Source organism: Necator americanus, chromosome II, assembly GCF_031761385.1.
Source record: "Necator americanus strain Aroian chromosome II, whole genome shotgun sequence".
NCBI lineage: Eukaryota > Metazoa > Nematoda > Chromadorea > Rhabditida > Ancylostomatidae > Necator > Necator americanus.
Window position 1 is genome coordinate 36,998,434 of NC_087372.1, and position 17,070 is coordinate 37,015,503.

General features: G+C 39.1%; 2 protein-coding genes across 5 annotated transcripts; one reads left to right on the forward strand and one right to left on the reverse strand.

Moving 5' to 3' along the window:
- Positions 1 to 1,139: 1,139 nt before the first annotated feature.
- RB195_020632 (uncharacterized protein) lies at positions 1,140 to 1,553 on the forward strand (the record flags this gene model as incomplete). The annotated part of the gene is made up of 1 exon (XM_064189007.1): positions 1,140 to 1,553. One exon carries the CDS (start codon positions 1,140 to 1,142, stop codon positions 1,551 to 1,553), a length of 414 nt encoding a protein of 137 aa, XP_064044888.1.
- Positions 1,554 to 3,588: 2,035 nt separating this feature from the next.
- On the reverse strand, positions 3,589 to 15,068 carry RB195_020633 (uncharacterized protein; the record flags this gene model as incomplete). 4 transcript variants are annotated; one of them, XM_064189009.1, is made up of 21 exons in its annotated part: positions 3,589 to 3,680; positions 3,759 to 3,807; positions 3,870 to 3,948; positions 4,011 to 4,165; positions 4,403 to 4,504; positions 4,926 to 5,024; positions 5,103 to 5,192; positions 5,246 to 5,365; positions 5,440 to 5,529; positions 5,592 to 5,658; positions 6,067 to 6,153; positions 8,390 to 8,475; positions 8,545 to 8,667; positions 8,730 to 8,807; positions 8,926 to 9,041; positions 11,131 to 11,227; positions 11,290 to 11,477; positions 11,650 to 11,717; positions 11,772 to 11,902; positions 13,078 to 13,138; positions 14,974 to 15,068. In XM_064189009.1, the coding sequence occupies 21 exons, from the start codon at positions 15,066 to 15,068 to the stop codon at positions 3,589 to 3,591; spliced, it is 2,073 nt and encodes a 690-aa protein (XP_064044889.1). The 4 variants fall into 4 exon arrangements, with proteins under 4 accessions (XP_064044889.1, XP_064044890.1, XP_064044891.1 ...); XM_064189010.1 differs by lacking the exon at positions 14,974 to 15,068 and adding an exon at positions 13,223 to 13,236; XM_064189008.1 differs by lacking the exons at positions 3,589 to 3,680; positions 14,974 to 15,068 and adding an exon at positions 13,223 to 13,236 and having other exon boundaries at positions 3,780 to 3,948.
- Between the last annotated feature and the right edge of the window lie 2,002 nt (positions 15,069 to 17,070).

Below are 17,070 nucleotides of genomic sequence, written 5' to 3' on the forward strand. Positions count from 1 at the left end.
TTGCTCAGAGCGCTGTACACAAGTCAAGGAAGATCCATCTTTCGTCATGTGTTACGGAACTCACACCTCCACTTTTTACCCAGCGTTGTGAACGTATCCAGATGTCTTTACACAAGTGTGAATTAGAACATATTGTTTTGCCTCGTTCATATTTAACTCGCTTCTATTACCTAGCGCATATCTCGGGTAAAAAAAAGTAAAGTAAAAAGTAGTTCCTGCTGAAAAAAGTGAATAAGAATAAAAATATAATGTGAAATAAATGAATACAAGTGAAATGAGTAAACGAATATGAAATAAGAAAATAATACGAACAATCTCTTTTCGATGAAAAGAAAAAGGTGAGGTCAATGTGGAGAATCTATTATAGCATTCTTACATTAACAAAGAAGCATTCTGACGACATTACTACTGGGGTCGCCAATCTAATTATGACCCAGAAACCAAAAGGAGGAGATCTCTGGCTGCCTGCTACTGTGGGCTTGTTAGTGCCGCCCAAAAAACTTTGCTCTACAGTCTACAACCACCATCCTCCAAGCACCATGTGCTTGGAGATCTTGGATTTTGGACTGGGTAGATCAAGTAGGAGAATTTCTCTATAAAGGATACAGGATAAAGTGTATGGCGTTAATGAATCCGTTTAGGATACGCCCCCCACGTTCACTTCAATTCAGAATCTTTTGAGATTTACGAACGTGTAACTGGCCTTGCGGTGCTAGACGATGTGTCAAGTCAGTGTTTTTATCCTCCCAGACAAGTCTGGTACCAATTTATCGACCCCGGAATGATGAAAGGCTTAGTGAGCACTAGTAGTACGATTCTCTATAGTTTCCATTATAAAACAATTTATAGTAAGTGGGGAAAATGTCTTTGAAAAAATCATTCTCTGCTGCTGTGAGTAAGACTAACTAGCTACATTACCGAGTATGTCCACACAATTTCAACAGATCTTCTAAGCCTGCTTCACGATGCAATGAAGATGTTTTGACGATAAGAACTGGGAAATAGTATACTGAGAGAAAAAAAAAACCTTACACAATGGACAACCTCTCCTTCGCCTTCTAACGATCCAGTCCTTCTAGTTGACGATGGTCGGCGGGGAGGCTTTCTTGATGCGGCTGAGAAGCTGACAGATCGACAGAATGCCAAATACCAAAGAACTAATAGTTAGACGAGATGGTGCAGAACACAGTCCGATCAAAAATACACACATGCTCCGTGCTGTGATCTATTTGTGCAGTAGACGGACTTACAGTAGATATCTGTGCGGTGGGACCTTCGCGCAACTCCTTCTCCGACTTGGAGCTGAGGACTCCCTTCATGAAAGTGGTGCGCTTCGAATCACCTGCCCAAGAGACAAGAGATTGTCTATCTCAGATCGCATAAAGAAATATAGTCATCAAAAGACTTCCAGAAGAGCTGTTGATGACTGCTTGTGCAGTCAGCGATTGAGAATTCGTGGTGGAAGAGTAAGCTCTTTCCGATCTCGCGAATCCTATCCTACTGTTCCTCGTCTATTCTCGGTTGGAAACGGTTATGATCAAATTGGAGGCTGATCTTACGCGATTCTCACGGATATGTTGGAATGGGGCGAACAGTCCTTTAGATCCGGGACAGATGAACACTTTTTCAGAAAGTAACACATCGCTGACAAACACAGATGAAAAACAGATTGGATTGGAGTTGCTGTTGATTTAGCTTAGAACGGTTTGCACCATAGGATAAGGTGAATGTCCAGCCTTTTCTCTGATCTACCAGTCCGCCGAATTTTTTCTCTTGCATAGGATTGTCTTCGGATCACGAGTGGAATCACGCATGTTCTTGGATTCACCAACCACTCTACTCTAAACACCACTGGACACCAAACACTCAAGACGGTAATCGTTTGACATATATTTCTTCAACATTAAGGAAAGTGAGTTTCTTTGTTCTTCAATACCGTTTTCAAAGAGCAATTTTAATTTTCTTTTTGTTTTTTATGCCTTTCGGGCTTGGTTCCTCATGTTTCATGTGGAAAATCCTCCGTGATAGAGTTAAAAATGATATGACAGCGTAAACATTGGGGGATGAGGCGTGTTCTTTGCTTTTCTGGAACCATATTCCGTCCTAGTCCTAGAAGAAGTTCCTTCAGGGGTTGGACGTAGTTTATTGGCACACATTTTTTTTGATGAAATATTATGCTCGACTTTTCTTTATGTATGGTATTGTGGGATTATTTATGCTGAACTTCACCTTATCCCTTATGTTATAAAATATCTTCTTGAAAATACAAAGAGACCAAAATTTGGACTGTTTTTTATTTGCTGGCGCTTCCCTGTCGCCTTTGTTAGAGCCTGAGAGGCGTGTGTAATTGGGTCAAAACGACATGAAGCACGGACAGTTGCGTAGGTGGAAGCGGCGCGTGGAGCGCAGCGGTTAGAATCGACACGGGACCTTTGCTACCGCCGTTGATTGCTGCAGTTTGCGATGGTCCCACCTCGATTCCAGTCGCTCGCTCCACCGCGCCGCTTAGAGCGCAACGTTTACGCAGCTGCACCGTGCTTCATGTCGTTTTGACCATAGTATACCTCTTCAAACGTCTCCTTACTACCGATTTAAAGTACGGATGACTCAAGAACAACCTCAGAAAAATGAACAACAGTAAGCTCATCTGGGTACCCGATTAACTGGGAAATCTATCAAAATTTGGTGCTTTTTGTGTCTCTGAAGCAGGCGGAAATTGGTGGACAACCCTCTCTCTCTCAAAAAAAGAGAAAGAAATATTACTGCTGCCCAGTCAAGCAAAGTGACTGGTCAACAAGGATGTAAGTAGTACAAATGACGTAATACACAATGTTTGTGGATGAATCTCTGTCTCTGGAGCACGTAGATGACTATGACTAATCGAATCGGTCAAAACGGAGGTATATAATCTCGTTAAATGCAGAGAATGCAAGGGCATAGAGACGCAATCTAGAAATGTACGGTTATAGTCGTGTCAGAGCGACCTTTGGATGGTCCCACCTCGATGTAGCCAGCGACTTCCATCGAAGTGGGACCATCGTTGCTCCGGCTGGAGTTAGCAATAGTCCCACCTCAGTCGTAGCCACTGGTTACACCGAGCCACGGCCACAATTCCTTTTGACCCAATTGTATCTCGAAACGGAGAGAGACTTATCCTACCCAATAATACATTTAACCTGTATATGTATACACATACACACAAAGTTCTGGGATGACAACTCTTCTGATCCTTCAAAATCGAGAAACTCTTAAAAGTTACCAAAGTGTTAGGTATTCAGCCCTTCTTGTGAGCATTCGTAGTTCCGGAGTAAGAGTAGCCATCTAATTTCGTACTGGAGGTGATAAAAACAAACATATGTAGATGTGGATGAAATCATTTCAACAGATTATAATTTATCTTTATCTTTTAATTCAGTTTGACCATCACAGTTTACACATACATATATTTACATAGAATAGAAAACCATGAATAATTAAAGACTATGCGCTGATTCACTTCAAAAATGACTACAATAAGTTCACATGCGAAAAATAGGGTACAAAAAACCACAAAAATATCCTTACATAATTTTCACCAACATATAGCTTCTAGAGCTTATTCCCGAAAACATAACAAGTATCACAGGTACGAATATCAACCGGCTTCCGTTCATCAGTCACAGAAAGTTGGTTTATGCTACCTATTAGATATGTAACAATAAAAATACCTGTCCCTCTCTAGAAAAAAATTCAGGGTCACCGTTTACTTTCACACTTACTGATTTTCCAGTATTTCGCTATCAAGCAGAAGCAGCACGTTCTTCGGTCCTTTTCAACACCTTCTTAAGAATTTCGTAAATAATAACGGGCTTTTGGAAGTCATTATCTACGACATTCAGAAGACAGAAATCATCGTGGACTTTCTGGATGACATTTCGAGAAACTGAATCCTTCGGATAAATGTTGGCCCTGAAACAGACAACATGTCTTGATCACAGAACTCCATGAAGGAATATTTGATTTGAACCCACCAATTCTTGATCCAGGTATCATAGGCTTCATCTTTCCATGCTCGGAATGCCAGTGGATCAACTACAGTAGGCTGTGCAATTTCAGCTCCAGGGAACACACCCCAGGTGACAGCAATGGGCGTCGTGGCCTCACCATTCATGCGGTCAAACGTGCCCTTAAAACAAATGGTACTAAGAAAAATACAAAAAGACAAGCAACCCTAGCAGTTTGTGGAAGTGCCATTTGGTGTATGGTCCTAGGTAGGCCGCAAGCCTGAGGAACGTGACCTTTGTGGTAAACTGAGTTTATTACCTTTTACAACGTAACTCCATTCGCGAACTATTTATTTTGCAAGTTGCGAAGAAGTGCAGAATAAAAAAGAAGATCAAAAAAGAAACATCTAAACTCTTACGTCGCAATTGATGACATGGTAGTTAATCCTTGGAGAGTAGTCGTCGATTATTTCCAGAAGTGATATGGCGTTCTGCTTGCTGATGAAGCACTCAAGGTATGCCTTAAAACAAATGAAAGTGAACGGAACGGTGAGTTTTAAGGTGCGAAAAAATATAATAATTAAAACACCTGAACTTGTTACATGAAAGTTGTGAAAATGTAGGAGTTGAGAACAAAAACTGCTGAGAAATCTCCACACCTAATTCCTCAATATCACCTATGTTTTGTCAAGAAACAAACTATGTGTATACGCATTCCACAGTAGTACACAGAAGAAACTTCTGATTACCCTTAGTAGAACTTTTTTGCCAAAATTGATTGAATTTTAAAAAAAATGGAGGGAAATTAAGTTGAAGAATCAGCTATTTACAGTATGCAAATAAAAGACAACATTACAAGGTCATGAAGGTCATTTATATCCCTATAATGCTTCAATCTATTCTTTTTTTTTTCATTCCTGTCTAGAACAACGAAATTCGTACCTTCTGATAACAGTAACCACCCGGCTTCCCCCATCCAACTAACGGATCAGTCGACGGTGCTCCATTTACGGATGGCTGACTGTTTACTGTCAGTATACCCTAAAATGTGCAAGATATATACAAAAATGCTTGTGAATTTACTTTCTAATAACATTAATGAACTTTTATGGTACTTACATTCTCATTGCACCATAGTAATTGCTCATTAATGAGTTTTGTCTCCGCCTGAACACCAACTTCTTGCTCATTCCATGGAAGGGTGGTTACCTGGAGGTAGAAATCAAATTTCTGTTTTTAAACCTATGTAGAGAAAAAAGTACCTTTACTCCATTTTCGTTGACACTTTGAGAAATGAAATTTACGAATACTTTCTTTACGTCATCAAATGACAACAGTTCTTCACCGTACATCTTGAGAAGATCTTCCTTCTTGGTTTGTGCCTGGATATCGATAAAACATGAATGTGAGAATATGATGAACGGAACTCAATGCAAAACTAGGCTTTTAGGCTAACCTTCAGATGGAAGAGATAATAATCCTGCAAATCACCGAACGCTGGCGACGAACTGTTACCCCAACGACCATTTGGGAAGTCGTCCCAATCCTGGAGTAACAGATTTTAGATCTCGAATAAAATGAGAGTAGATAGGAATTTAATTACAATACCCTTGTTCTATAGATGTAACTTTTCGGTCTAGCGCTCCAAAAGATTGGTCGCACGTCTTCTTTACACCTGGAACATTGCGAAACATAGTTGAGAAAAGAAAGAAAAGTGATGAATATGGCGTTACAGGCGTAGGAGTATAGCTCTCCTGTATCGGAAGACTACTGTTAACTTAGTGGAATGCTGTTTAAAAAAAGACTGAGTATGATGTGGCAAACACCAACACTATACAGAATATGCCGAGGTTTCAAGACAAAAGAACATTCGAACTGCAAACACTAATTTTCTTTTTCCTTCTTAAAAGATAGTGCTACTTAACATTACACAGTACTATACTAATAATAATATATAATATACATTGTTGATAAAATTCTATACGCTACTATTAATATCACTTCAACGACTAACCATACCGCTCAGTTCTCAAGCAATAATTCACCTATCATTAAAATTATTTAGCATTCCTATCATCCTTACCTTAACGGATGGTTAGATCCATGAGGTTCCCAAGGAAGTGCTCGCATTGGCCTTTTGTGCCAGAGCCCAAGCTCTTGTAGAATCTCGCTGAAAAAGTTATATTTTAGAGAAACTTCACTATACTACACGCAATTCTGATGAAAACCATGTGTTTTCCCATGAATTTACGAGAAAAACCCGTAACCTCGAGCATAACCCTGCTTCAGGGTCGCGAATATTTCAGTTGCACCATGTGGCCGCAATACAAATCTACCACTTGCGACGCATCCCTCTTTCGGGAAAAATGGAAAGAATGTGCGTCCTTCAGACAGGATTGCAGGAATTTCATCGCAGTTGTGCAATGCAGGAGAGGCAGCTGCCAAGCCACCATCGAGTCAATACGTTAGTGCAATCGAAGTGCACCAGATAATAAATTCTGATATCCGTAACTGACCATGCATAACATACATGGAGTAGTTGTTCTATCGCTCTGCGTAAGCACCATCTGAAGATCCGCCCCGGTGCTCGTCATTTCTTTCAACTACATGATGCGTTAGCCTCTTAAGCGTTTATGACGTACATGTCCGTCATGGAGTGCACTTTTTGTTCAGGCGGTCTCTTCCCCACTTAAGAGGTTAAGTTATAGGCACTGCTACTTACGTTAACACGAACCATCGCGATCCGTTTTTGACTGGGATAAATGACTGGCAAATATAGTCGGGTCAAAACGACATGAAGCATGGTGCAGTTGCGTAAGCGACCGCGCTTGAAGGCATCACCCCACGAATCTGGGGTGGTGCGGGTTTCAGATGGGTTATACCTGTGCGGGGTCGTAGATTATGGGGAGGAGGATGATTCCGTCCATCTCTTCCTAATTGCCGTAAGGTGCGGCTTGGAGCGTTCCGGAGCCCTATTTTCCACGAGTTCTATTGGAGCGCGCCAGCCTTGTGCACGCGCCGCATCTTCCAGGCCGTTTTCCGGCAATTAGGAAGACATGGACAGAATCACCCTCCTTCCTATAATCTACGACCTCGTATAGGCATAACCCACCTAAAACCCGCACCAGCCCAGATTCGTGGAGTGATGCCTTTAAAGCGACGTGGTAAAGCTAGCGGCAGGAATCGAGATGGGACCATTGCGAACTCCAACTATGAGTGGCGCTAACAAGGGTCCCCCCTTGATCCTAACCGTTACGGTTCACTGCACCGCTTCGAGCGCAGCCGCTTTTGCAACTGCCCCGAGGTTCACCTTCATTGTGACCCGACTACAACAAAGTGTAAGGAGGAATGAATGCTCGATTTGTTACGTACGCGTCGCGGTCGCTCGCAAAACATCAATCTGTAGCGGAAATGTTGCGATCAAACATAACAATAACTACATTTTCTACAAAAAAATTATTTTGATGAAAAAAAACACATTTCTTCCCCATAGTATTCGGAAATGAGTAATTTGCTCTGCTGATTCCGGACATGCTTTTCGACGCCACAGCTTTTTTATGTTGACACTCACGTTTCTTGGGCTCCCTCGTGACTAGGAATACTTTCATACTTTGCTTTATTGCCATGTGATTGGCATATTTGCTCTCTTCATTGTTGAAATAAGCAAACTCAGCGTGACTCTTATAATATCTGCATAATGTCGCGTAATTGACTTCGCACCACGTCACATGGACGATTGAAAAATGATCGTTTTCTGGACATTCTGCCTTTTTTCATATGTCACCTGCCATCTGGCTGCAACAAGGAAGAAAAAACACATTTCTTGATGCTTGATAAAGCTAACATTACAGAAATCTTATCAAAGAAATCTATAGGGATATGTAATAGACCCGTTTGCAATAATAGAAATCTTAAAGCTACCGGAATACAGATCGAAAAGAGGATAGAATCTAACCGAGAGTGAATCAATTTATATGAATTCTACATTAAACTATTTTTGATAGTATATAGTAACAAAAAAAAACATTCGTATTCCCAAACGCTGGGGGCTATAACTGAAGTAGAACGATGAAATGAGGTGATGATGTATCTACACGAATATAAAACGAGTAGTTAGAAATGGAATAAATCAAATAAATAGAAATAGAGCAAATCAATATGCATACAATTATGTGAAAATTGCTGCACTTTTGAATACAACAACATATCAAATAGAAATAAGAGAGGATGATATAAACAAATCATGTGACATTAAACTTCCCAATGGCAGGATGTAGACCACATTGAGAGCAATTCTCTGTGAATTGAAAAGTACAAAATCCATAGTACTTAGTGTACTACGAATTGGTCGTTCTTAGGAATCACCAACAGATTTTTGAACTTAAAACTAATTAGAAAATACCTACCGACACGTTCCCTCTCGATTCATTGTGTACAAATGGATCGAAGACGCTGAACCATTAGTAAGAATTCGACGACACATTTCTATCGCCTAAAAATAAAGAGTTCGTTGTATTCCCACCTCCATGGACGTGCTAACTCAAAAACGCTACAGTCGGACCTTAATTGTTCCATATTTTCTTACTGCATCGTCATCGTGTTTGATAGGTTCCAAATCTGAGAGAATCGATTCAGGAATAGTAAGTTGAGATAGTGTCGCTATGCGACGAATAGAATCGTAACCCTGTGGCCAAGAGAGGAGATTAAATTATTTAAAAAAAAAGGATTTAAAGAAAAAAAAACCACCATAATTGGCATAATTCCAGGAATAATCGGGACAGTGATTCCTATTTCCCGACAGTCGCGAACAAATTGTTCGAAAACCTGGAAAACTATGATAATTATGAGCAGTGATTGAAGGTTGCATCGAATTTGTCCTTCCAAACTGCACATTTTTTAGAATACGGGTTCATTGCAAGATATAGAACATTCCAAAAACAACCTCAGCTTCGAAGAACAGTTGAGTGATGATAAACTGTGCGCCAGCGTCACATTTTGACTTCAAATAAAGCAAATCAGCTCTGTATGACGGGGATTCAGGATGACCAAGTGGATATCCTAAAAATAGCGCTGTAAGGATAAACAGTACAAGCGAATCTTTAGATCTGGATTACATTTCTTTTTTGAGTTTATTCGTTTTTTATACAATGATAAAAAGCAAGTACAACAGATCGTCGTCGCTGCCGAATAATTTTGCAAATTCTAAAAATTTAGAAGTGGCGAAATTTCGAATATGAATGTTGGTCTGATGAGACATTCATAAAGGTTTTTGGTCTCTTCACACCATGGTCAGCTAATTTCAGGTAGTGTTCTATGAACAAACTTTTTTTTCATGGAATCCCGATAATCCTAGTACGGTGGATATGTGGAGGATGTACATAATAGTTTTGAAGGCATAATGATTTGTATGCGGCCATCGCCTGACAATCCGTATAGCAGAATTTGTGATAAATTTTATCGTTCTATTCGCTTTTTACTATCCAACGAACCATTTTTAGTTGATTTATCAAAAGGGTTGAATTGGTCAAGAAGTTCCTACTAACGAGGTAATACTCCACTTTTCCCCAACTTCTCGACTTTATGCATTTCCTTTATGCATTTGAAGTTGCGATGAGCCAATAGGATTGCTTTAGAGCAGTCATTTAGTAAATATATTATTGACTTCTACAAAAATTTCGTCACGATTGTTTTGTTTATTGTTTCTAACCGTCTAGTAACTTCCTTCTTTTTCAATGCTTCTGTTATCTATACTTTTTAACCTTCGAAGGTGCTAGTTTCTTCTCGCAAGAGAGATACTTGCTAACAACCTACGATATAGTCACTACTCTCAGGATCCACGGATTATCGCCATTATGAAATGAAGCAGCCTCCTCAGAGAACTAACATCAAAACTGCGGATGGTGTTACAGTCGGGTCAAAACGACGTCAAGTTCGGTGCAGTTGCGTAAATGGCTGCCGGTGGAGCATAGCGGTTGCGATCGAGGGGGACTTTTGCTAGCATCACTCATCGCTGCAGTTGGCGATGGTCCCACCACGATCTCAGCAGCTAGCTCCACCGCGCCGCTTCGAGAGCAGCCGCTTACGCAACTGCGCTGAGGTTCATGTCGTTTTGAGCCGACTGTAGTAACATTTCAACCATTTACCATAGATGCTAGTATTGTAACATACTTTTCCGAAATGGGACGGGTGTAGCACAGTTGGTAAGAGGTCCACTGTAGCCACTCGGTCGATGTGAAACCATTTTAGTGCCAATCAAGCCTTTCTTCCCTCCGGAATCGATAATTAGTGCCAGACTCGCCTCACTTGATCATCGGTTGGCCCTCGTAGGTCATTGTATAGGTCAACGCGCGTTCCAAAACTTCATCGATTACGAATCGCAGTAAAACGCGTTGACGCATCCCAATGCGAATATCAAGTGAGTTGATACGGCAGTGATTTTATCCTTTTTTATCATTTCTTCTACGAAATATGCGAATAGCACTTACTTGGAGGTATGATTTCAGAACTCAATGCCTTATATTTATACATACTTAGGATTTTAAGGATAATTCTTCGTTAATTCTTCGTTAGACCAGGAGCCACTGTTTGTCACATTCCCTTCGCTATTTTCAGATAGTTCGGTAAATTGAGTTGCTTGATTGACCTTTCGGTGGCTAGGAGAGAAAACTTGATCAGTCGGCGATAAGAACATGGCGCAATCTTTCGAGTTCAGCATCAGTACTTTCCCGCAATGCACAATAAAACATGGGTAAAGTTCGCTTATCATGCTGATGCTGCAAAAAAAAAGTATTTCGCTCTCTGAGGCTAATGTGAAGTAAACAAACAGACGCCAATTTATAAAAAGCTATAGAAAAAAGTAATATAGAGTGGAACTGCGTTAAAGAAATGCTCCGATTCCAGCTTTGTGAAGCGAAAAATCGTTTGTATACATGTCCTTGAAGAGGAAAAATGAAAATGTGGATGGAGTGTGAGTGCAATCCAATAATGAGGACATTGATCGGTGCTCGAAAAGTTGGACAACGAAAAAAGGTGATTTTCAAACATATAACCAGAAAAACAACTTACATATAAGGGGGAAACAGTTTTAAGTACAGATCAGTGAATTTTAAATTACGTAGTAATTTGAATAGGACTGAAATCTCCTCACCAGAACATGCAATAGTAAAATAATCTCCGAACTCTTCCCGTATCCATCGGATCATATCCAAAGCCCTATACTTGTAAATCGGAGCACCATCGATCTCCTAAAAACGAGGCAAGATTGAGCTATCCATCACAACCGTTGACTAATAGTTTAAAAGAGTACAATTTGAGGAAGATCGCCTCGTAGAGCCAGAATATTTCGTAGCCCGACGGATTTGCTCTGCTCCAGATGTTTTATTGTTTGTTCTTTTGAATATTGTGCACATGTCATGTGTAACATTGTGTCAACCCGACAATAATCCAAACATCCAGCAGCAATTGATGATGACGATGTCTCCTTATTCATGTTCGCTAAAATGAAATTCCCTCATAAACTTCACGTAGTGACCCTTTGCTGACCCTATCAGGATGTTTTGTTCATTAGAAATTTGTCTTTTGATGCATTCACTTATGAAAGTAAACAGCTGATAAGCGGTAAAAATAGTCGTAAACATGCGAAAGAAAACATCTCAGAGATATTTACCTGGATCACTGCCCAAATGCCATGTAACGTCCACAAATAGTGGACCACCTTCATTGAAACGATCGAGCCTGAAGTATTGATATAGTTCAGATGTTCTTAGAAAAACTAGTAAAATACCTTACCTAGTGAAGAAATTAGCAACACCATTAGCTGTTTTAGGTGGAAAGAATTCCAACGAGAAAAATGGGGTTTTATCCTTGATTCTTCGGTCAATCCTTTCGTGTAAAGGTACGTACTTATTCTCATGTCCGATCTTAACAAAGACGACATAAGTTTCAGGATGGTAGAGAATAAAAATTGAGTGCAAATCTAAGTCATGAACATTGGATAGAGAAGTAGAAAAAGAAGTGAAACAAAATTCCAGTTCACAAATAAGAGATAAAGAAGTTCTTAAGTCCTCAAATCCGCGGATTTCTTAATTTTTGTGTAGGTTTTTCAAGTGATATTGACTGGAGAGTGGAATCAGTGCTGAGAAAATAATAGTTCGAAAAGATAGGAAGCTGAGATACAGAAAGAAGTGAAGATGAAAAGGAGAATAAAGAGGAAACGATAGTTTTGTTCGACAAAAATGGACATTCACAATAACAACAAGGACTAACCCACGTCCATTTATCTCCTTGTTTCCCAACTATTTTTGATTGAATCCTATTCTTAGACATATCGTTGATGGAGTTATGAAGGTGACTTTAAAGTGCACAGAGTGCGTCTAGCAGGATCCAATCAATGTTGAACAACATTAGTCATCGGAATTATTCAATTTAATACGATTTATGATCCAATGTTATAGCATTATTATTATTAGAACGAATTTGTCACCAAAACAAATTCGTTCTAATAATGCTAACGCATCGGATCGTAGAGAGATGAAATCGAAAAGCAAAAAGGAGAAAAAGTTCGGAATCGAACTAATTAATGCAGCTTGAACTCAAGTTATTGAAGTTGAAGTTATTGCGAATGGAGCAGATGCATAATTTTATCTTCAACAATGCGATTTTCTTGTGATTTTTGACATCAGGTTGGGAAGAATTTTCTCCGCTTGTTAGAACTTCGTACACACCAGGAGAAAGCACTATCTGCACACAAAAAAGTGTAGGCTACATATCGAAAACAGGAGAATCGAAATTAAAAAAGCATAGGCATCCTACCGATGAAAATTTTGAAGCATAATTTAAAAAAAAACTTTACAAAAACAGTTGTAGTATTAAGACAGTAAAACGAATGACAACGAAAAAATCGTCAAAGATACGACTAGTTTGATAAAGAATTAAATTATGAAGTTTATACGAAAGTGTTGAGCGAAGTGATTAAGCGAAGAGACGAAAATAGCAAGATAAGATTTTGCTAAAGCAAAAGAATAAAGAGAACGAAGAGGAAAAAGAGATCGAGCAGGAAAAAATAGTCCAAGTAAGCTGTGTGAAAAAACCCCACCTCAAATGAAAGATGTTCATCCTCGCTGCTGCTTCTCTCATGTAGACTTGAAGCACTTCCCCTAAAGCGAAGTATATTTCAAGTATATTTCGACGGAACAGTAATTTTCATCTCTTTCAGTAATTTTTCACGAAAAAAAACTCACCCAGGCGCATCCATCTTGAGAGAAAATTCGGCGGAATTACATTATCGTTCGATCAACAGTGCAGAAGAATTTAATAGAAGTACTTTTAAAAGGGATAGGATGTAGTGTTGAAATTGCAATTGTTTATTTGGTGAAGCCGCCGGATGCGAGAACATGAGTGAGTGTTAGGAGATATTGATCGCCTGCACGCAACAGAACCACCCACACTAAGAACGTGAATTGCCGAGTTTTTTTCATTTGGTGAACCAAAAATGTTAGAAATTGGTTTAGGATCGAATAGTGGCAAAAAGGACAGTGCTAAGAAGAAAATATGACATTTTGTTGCTGTTAGGCTAATAGATTACTAAACATTCAAAGCGAGAAACGAAAAAAAAAAAAGAAACAAGAGCGTATTTCAGAAAGGTCGGACATTGAGGTCATTTCTACATTCTTCAGTGCAACCTCTTAGAAGTCTGTCTGTTTTCGTTGAAAAAAAAAACGTTAATAAGTGTGCTACCTATGCAAAGAAAAAAAAAAACAGGAACTAAAGACTTCTCAAATGCATGTTTACAATGTAATGTCATCCAATCTCGAAAGTCAGTATTAAATTAGGATCTATTTAAAGAAAAAAGCCGCTCTTAGTTCAACTATAACAACCCAAATAATAAAAATGAATACATTGAAAACATCTACATGTTCTTTTGCGAAAAAAAAGCTAGAGCTATAGAGTATTTGTCGTCACTTCCAATGGATACTTCTCATAATTTCGTAAACTATCATAAATTTTAGTTTACTTACGGGAAATTGGTTGGAAATAAAAGATTTCCCAAAGCCTATTTGTATCAAAGGATGAAACATTGTTTATCCACTGGAAAAGTCGGTAAATCCAGGATTAAGGATTTCAGCATTACCCAGCCTCCTGAATCCAAATCAGATCAAGTGTAAATGGGAAATGCGGTGCATTTTGGTGGAACAATGACCTGTTTTCCCACCAATGTTCTCACAAAATTGTTGTTTGTTTATGTATTTTCTAATTGTTGTGCACGATGTTGCAAAATGTCCCGCCCAGTTGATTTGCAGCGTGTGTAATTAGCGTGGATTGCCACTGGGCACCACTAAACCCCTGTAGAAAATTTTACGCCAGCTCTTATCTCCTGTCTGTCACCTCAAGGTGAAAACTACAACAACGTTGTTCGATCTACTTAGAATCCGTAGTATTTTTTTATTTCATCTGTAGTCTTTTTCTGGCATATTAAACGATTTTCGGAACTATCAAACCGCTGACTGGTCATCGCAATCATGAATGATTGCAAACGGTTGTCATGTTGATCGAGCACAAAAAGAAGTAAAGCGATTAATTGCGAAAACAAAGTATTAATCACATTTTGGCAGATATCAATAAAGTCGAAAAACTTCTAAGTATTTAGAAAAACTTTCAACTATTGCAACAATAGCTAACACCAAAAAATGTCTTATCATGATGAGAAACTTTTCTTCTCTTTTTTTTATTTACGTACACGATAATGAATACGTCATGAACATATACATAAATATATTTAAATTCATACACGTAAGAAACCAGGACATGCTTTTTTTAAAGGATTAAAAAAACTCGAAGAATTCTCCAAAGAAGAACAAAAAAAGGAATAATTCTCACCTCGTCACGGTAAATTTACCTCCAATTTCATTTTACAGCAAAAAGAGAAGAGTACACGAAAATGTACTTAAAAAGATGAAAATGTATAAGATGGGAAGAATTTATGTCAACTTACATGTACGGGATCGCCGTTAACGAATCGAATTTCTTCAAATGTCCATAGTTTGAATGTCCATTTGAAATGTGATTTTCTTTTAGAACGTCGACCATTCCTAGCGAATTGATCGATCAAATCCATCCAATCAAAAAAGTCAACCGAACACGAATCATCGGAATAGTCATATCGGAATAAAATCATCAGCAGCTAACGCGGATGAGGCGATCGGGCGCACACGTGTTTGGCACGTGGCCAGATTGAGGTCGGTCGACTGGCGATATGGACTGAGAATTGATGAACAAGTTCGAAACTACTCGGGATTCGGTAAGGGATATCATAAGTTTTCCAAAGGAACCAAGAAAAAACGTCTATGATCTCCTTAGTGATTTTAATTGGCAATAATCGAAAGATTTTTTATGTCAGAACGACGAAAAAACTGAAAAAGTGAGGTTTCAAAAGAAAAATTTTCGTTTCTGATACGGTACGGATTTTCGGAATGGAAATAACCAGAGCTGAGCCAACAACTAGTTTGAAACTCATATCATCCACAGATCCACAGCGGCTGTATCTATAGCCGAAAAAAACCATTTTATTGTTATCCGAATAGTCAAAACTAGAAATTCGATAAAATGCCAACAATACCATTTGAAATTAAAAAAAAAGAACAGAAAGAAGGATACTAGCTGAAAATTAGGTGAAATTGGATGATAAGTTTAAAATTAATATAACTACGGAAGAAAAAAGAATGCAGGAAGATATTCTACAGTAATGAGCTACTGAAAGCTATCCACATCGAGGGTGTGTTCAACTGCAGGATCATTCCAGTTTATTTAGGGGCCATTCCTATTTTTGATATATTTATTTATATTTACTTAAATAAACACATCTATATACTCTTAGGTATTGATTTTTGAGTTCTAAATGATCCGAATGGAAGTTGTGGTGAAACAAGGAGCAGAATGTGACCACAAATGACCCGTGGGTATCACCTAACCGTAAGTTACTTAAGAATCACTCACAAACAATCAGTTCATAGTGTTTACATCCGAACTATGGATCCAACCAAAATAAAACAATTCACTCCGGCAAGGTGCTGATAGATAATAGAAATACAAATGAATAAATAGTTCACAAGGACAGAAAGTACTGTGACTCAGAATTTCCGGACAAGACCGCCGAAACACAAGCTACATAATGAAGCTTGAAATGGAGTAGGAAATAAATTAAATGGAAAAAAATAAATTGAATAGTAAGATAGACACAGATGCAATCCACTAAGACCGGTAAAGTTGCACATCCACGGCCATTCATTCTCAACGGATAGAACCGGATAGATCCACTAGAAATCCGCGCGGAACCACCGACATGTAGGAAAAAGCGTGGACGTGCAGGACTGGCTTAAAGGCATCACCCCACGAATCTGAGGTGGTGCGGATTTCAGGTGGAGTATTATTATACGGGATCGTAGATTATGGAGAAAAGGGTGATTCCGTCCATTTCTTCCTAATTGCCGTAAAAAAACGGCCCGGAAGATGCGGCGCGTGCAGAAGGTTGGCGCGCTCCAGTCGAACTCCTCGTGGAAAATAGCGCCACGAAATGCTCGAAGCCATAGCTTCTGGGCCGTTTTTTACGGCAATTAGGAAGAAATGGAGGGAATCACCCCCTCTCCATAATCTACGACTCCGTATAGGCCCTCACCACTCCACATTCGTGGGGTGATGCCTTTAACGACAATCTACTTACTCAACGCCGGTTCTTCGGTAATGGTGGTTTCCGTAAACCATGTTATATATGTATTATCCATTATATTATTATCCATATTGTACGTGTACATCGTAGGGAACCAACCATATTTGAGAAAAAAGAATCTACAGTAATAACTGGCTGTATTTTTTCACGTAGTCTGACGCATCTGTCCAGTTTTACTGTTAGAACATTACTGAGAATTCCAATAATTGGATTATTCTCTATGTGGAAATGTTGGAAAAAGCCGGAATTTCCTGTTTCCACTGCTCGTTTCCCATTAATACTTGAGGACACAATGTCAGAAATCTGTGCACAAACATTCGTCCGTAAAAAAATCTTCGGAACGATCCAAGATCGCGAACACTTCTC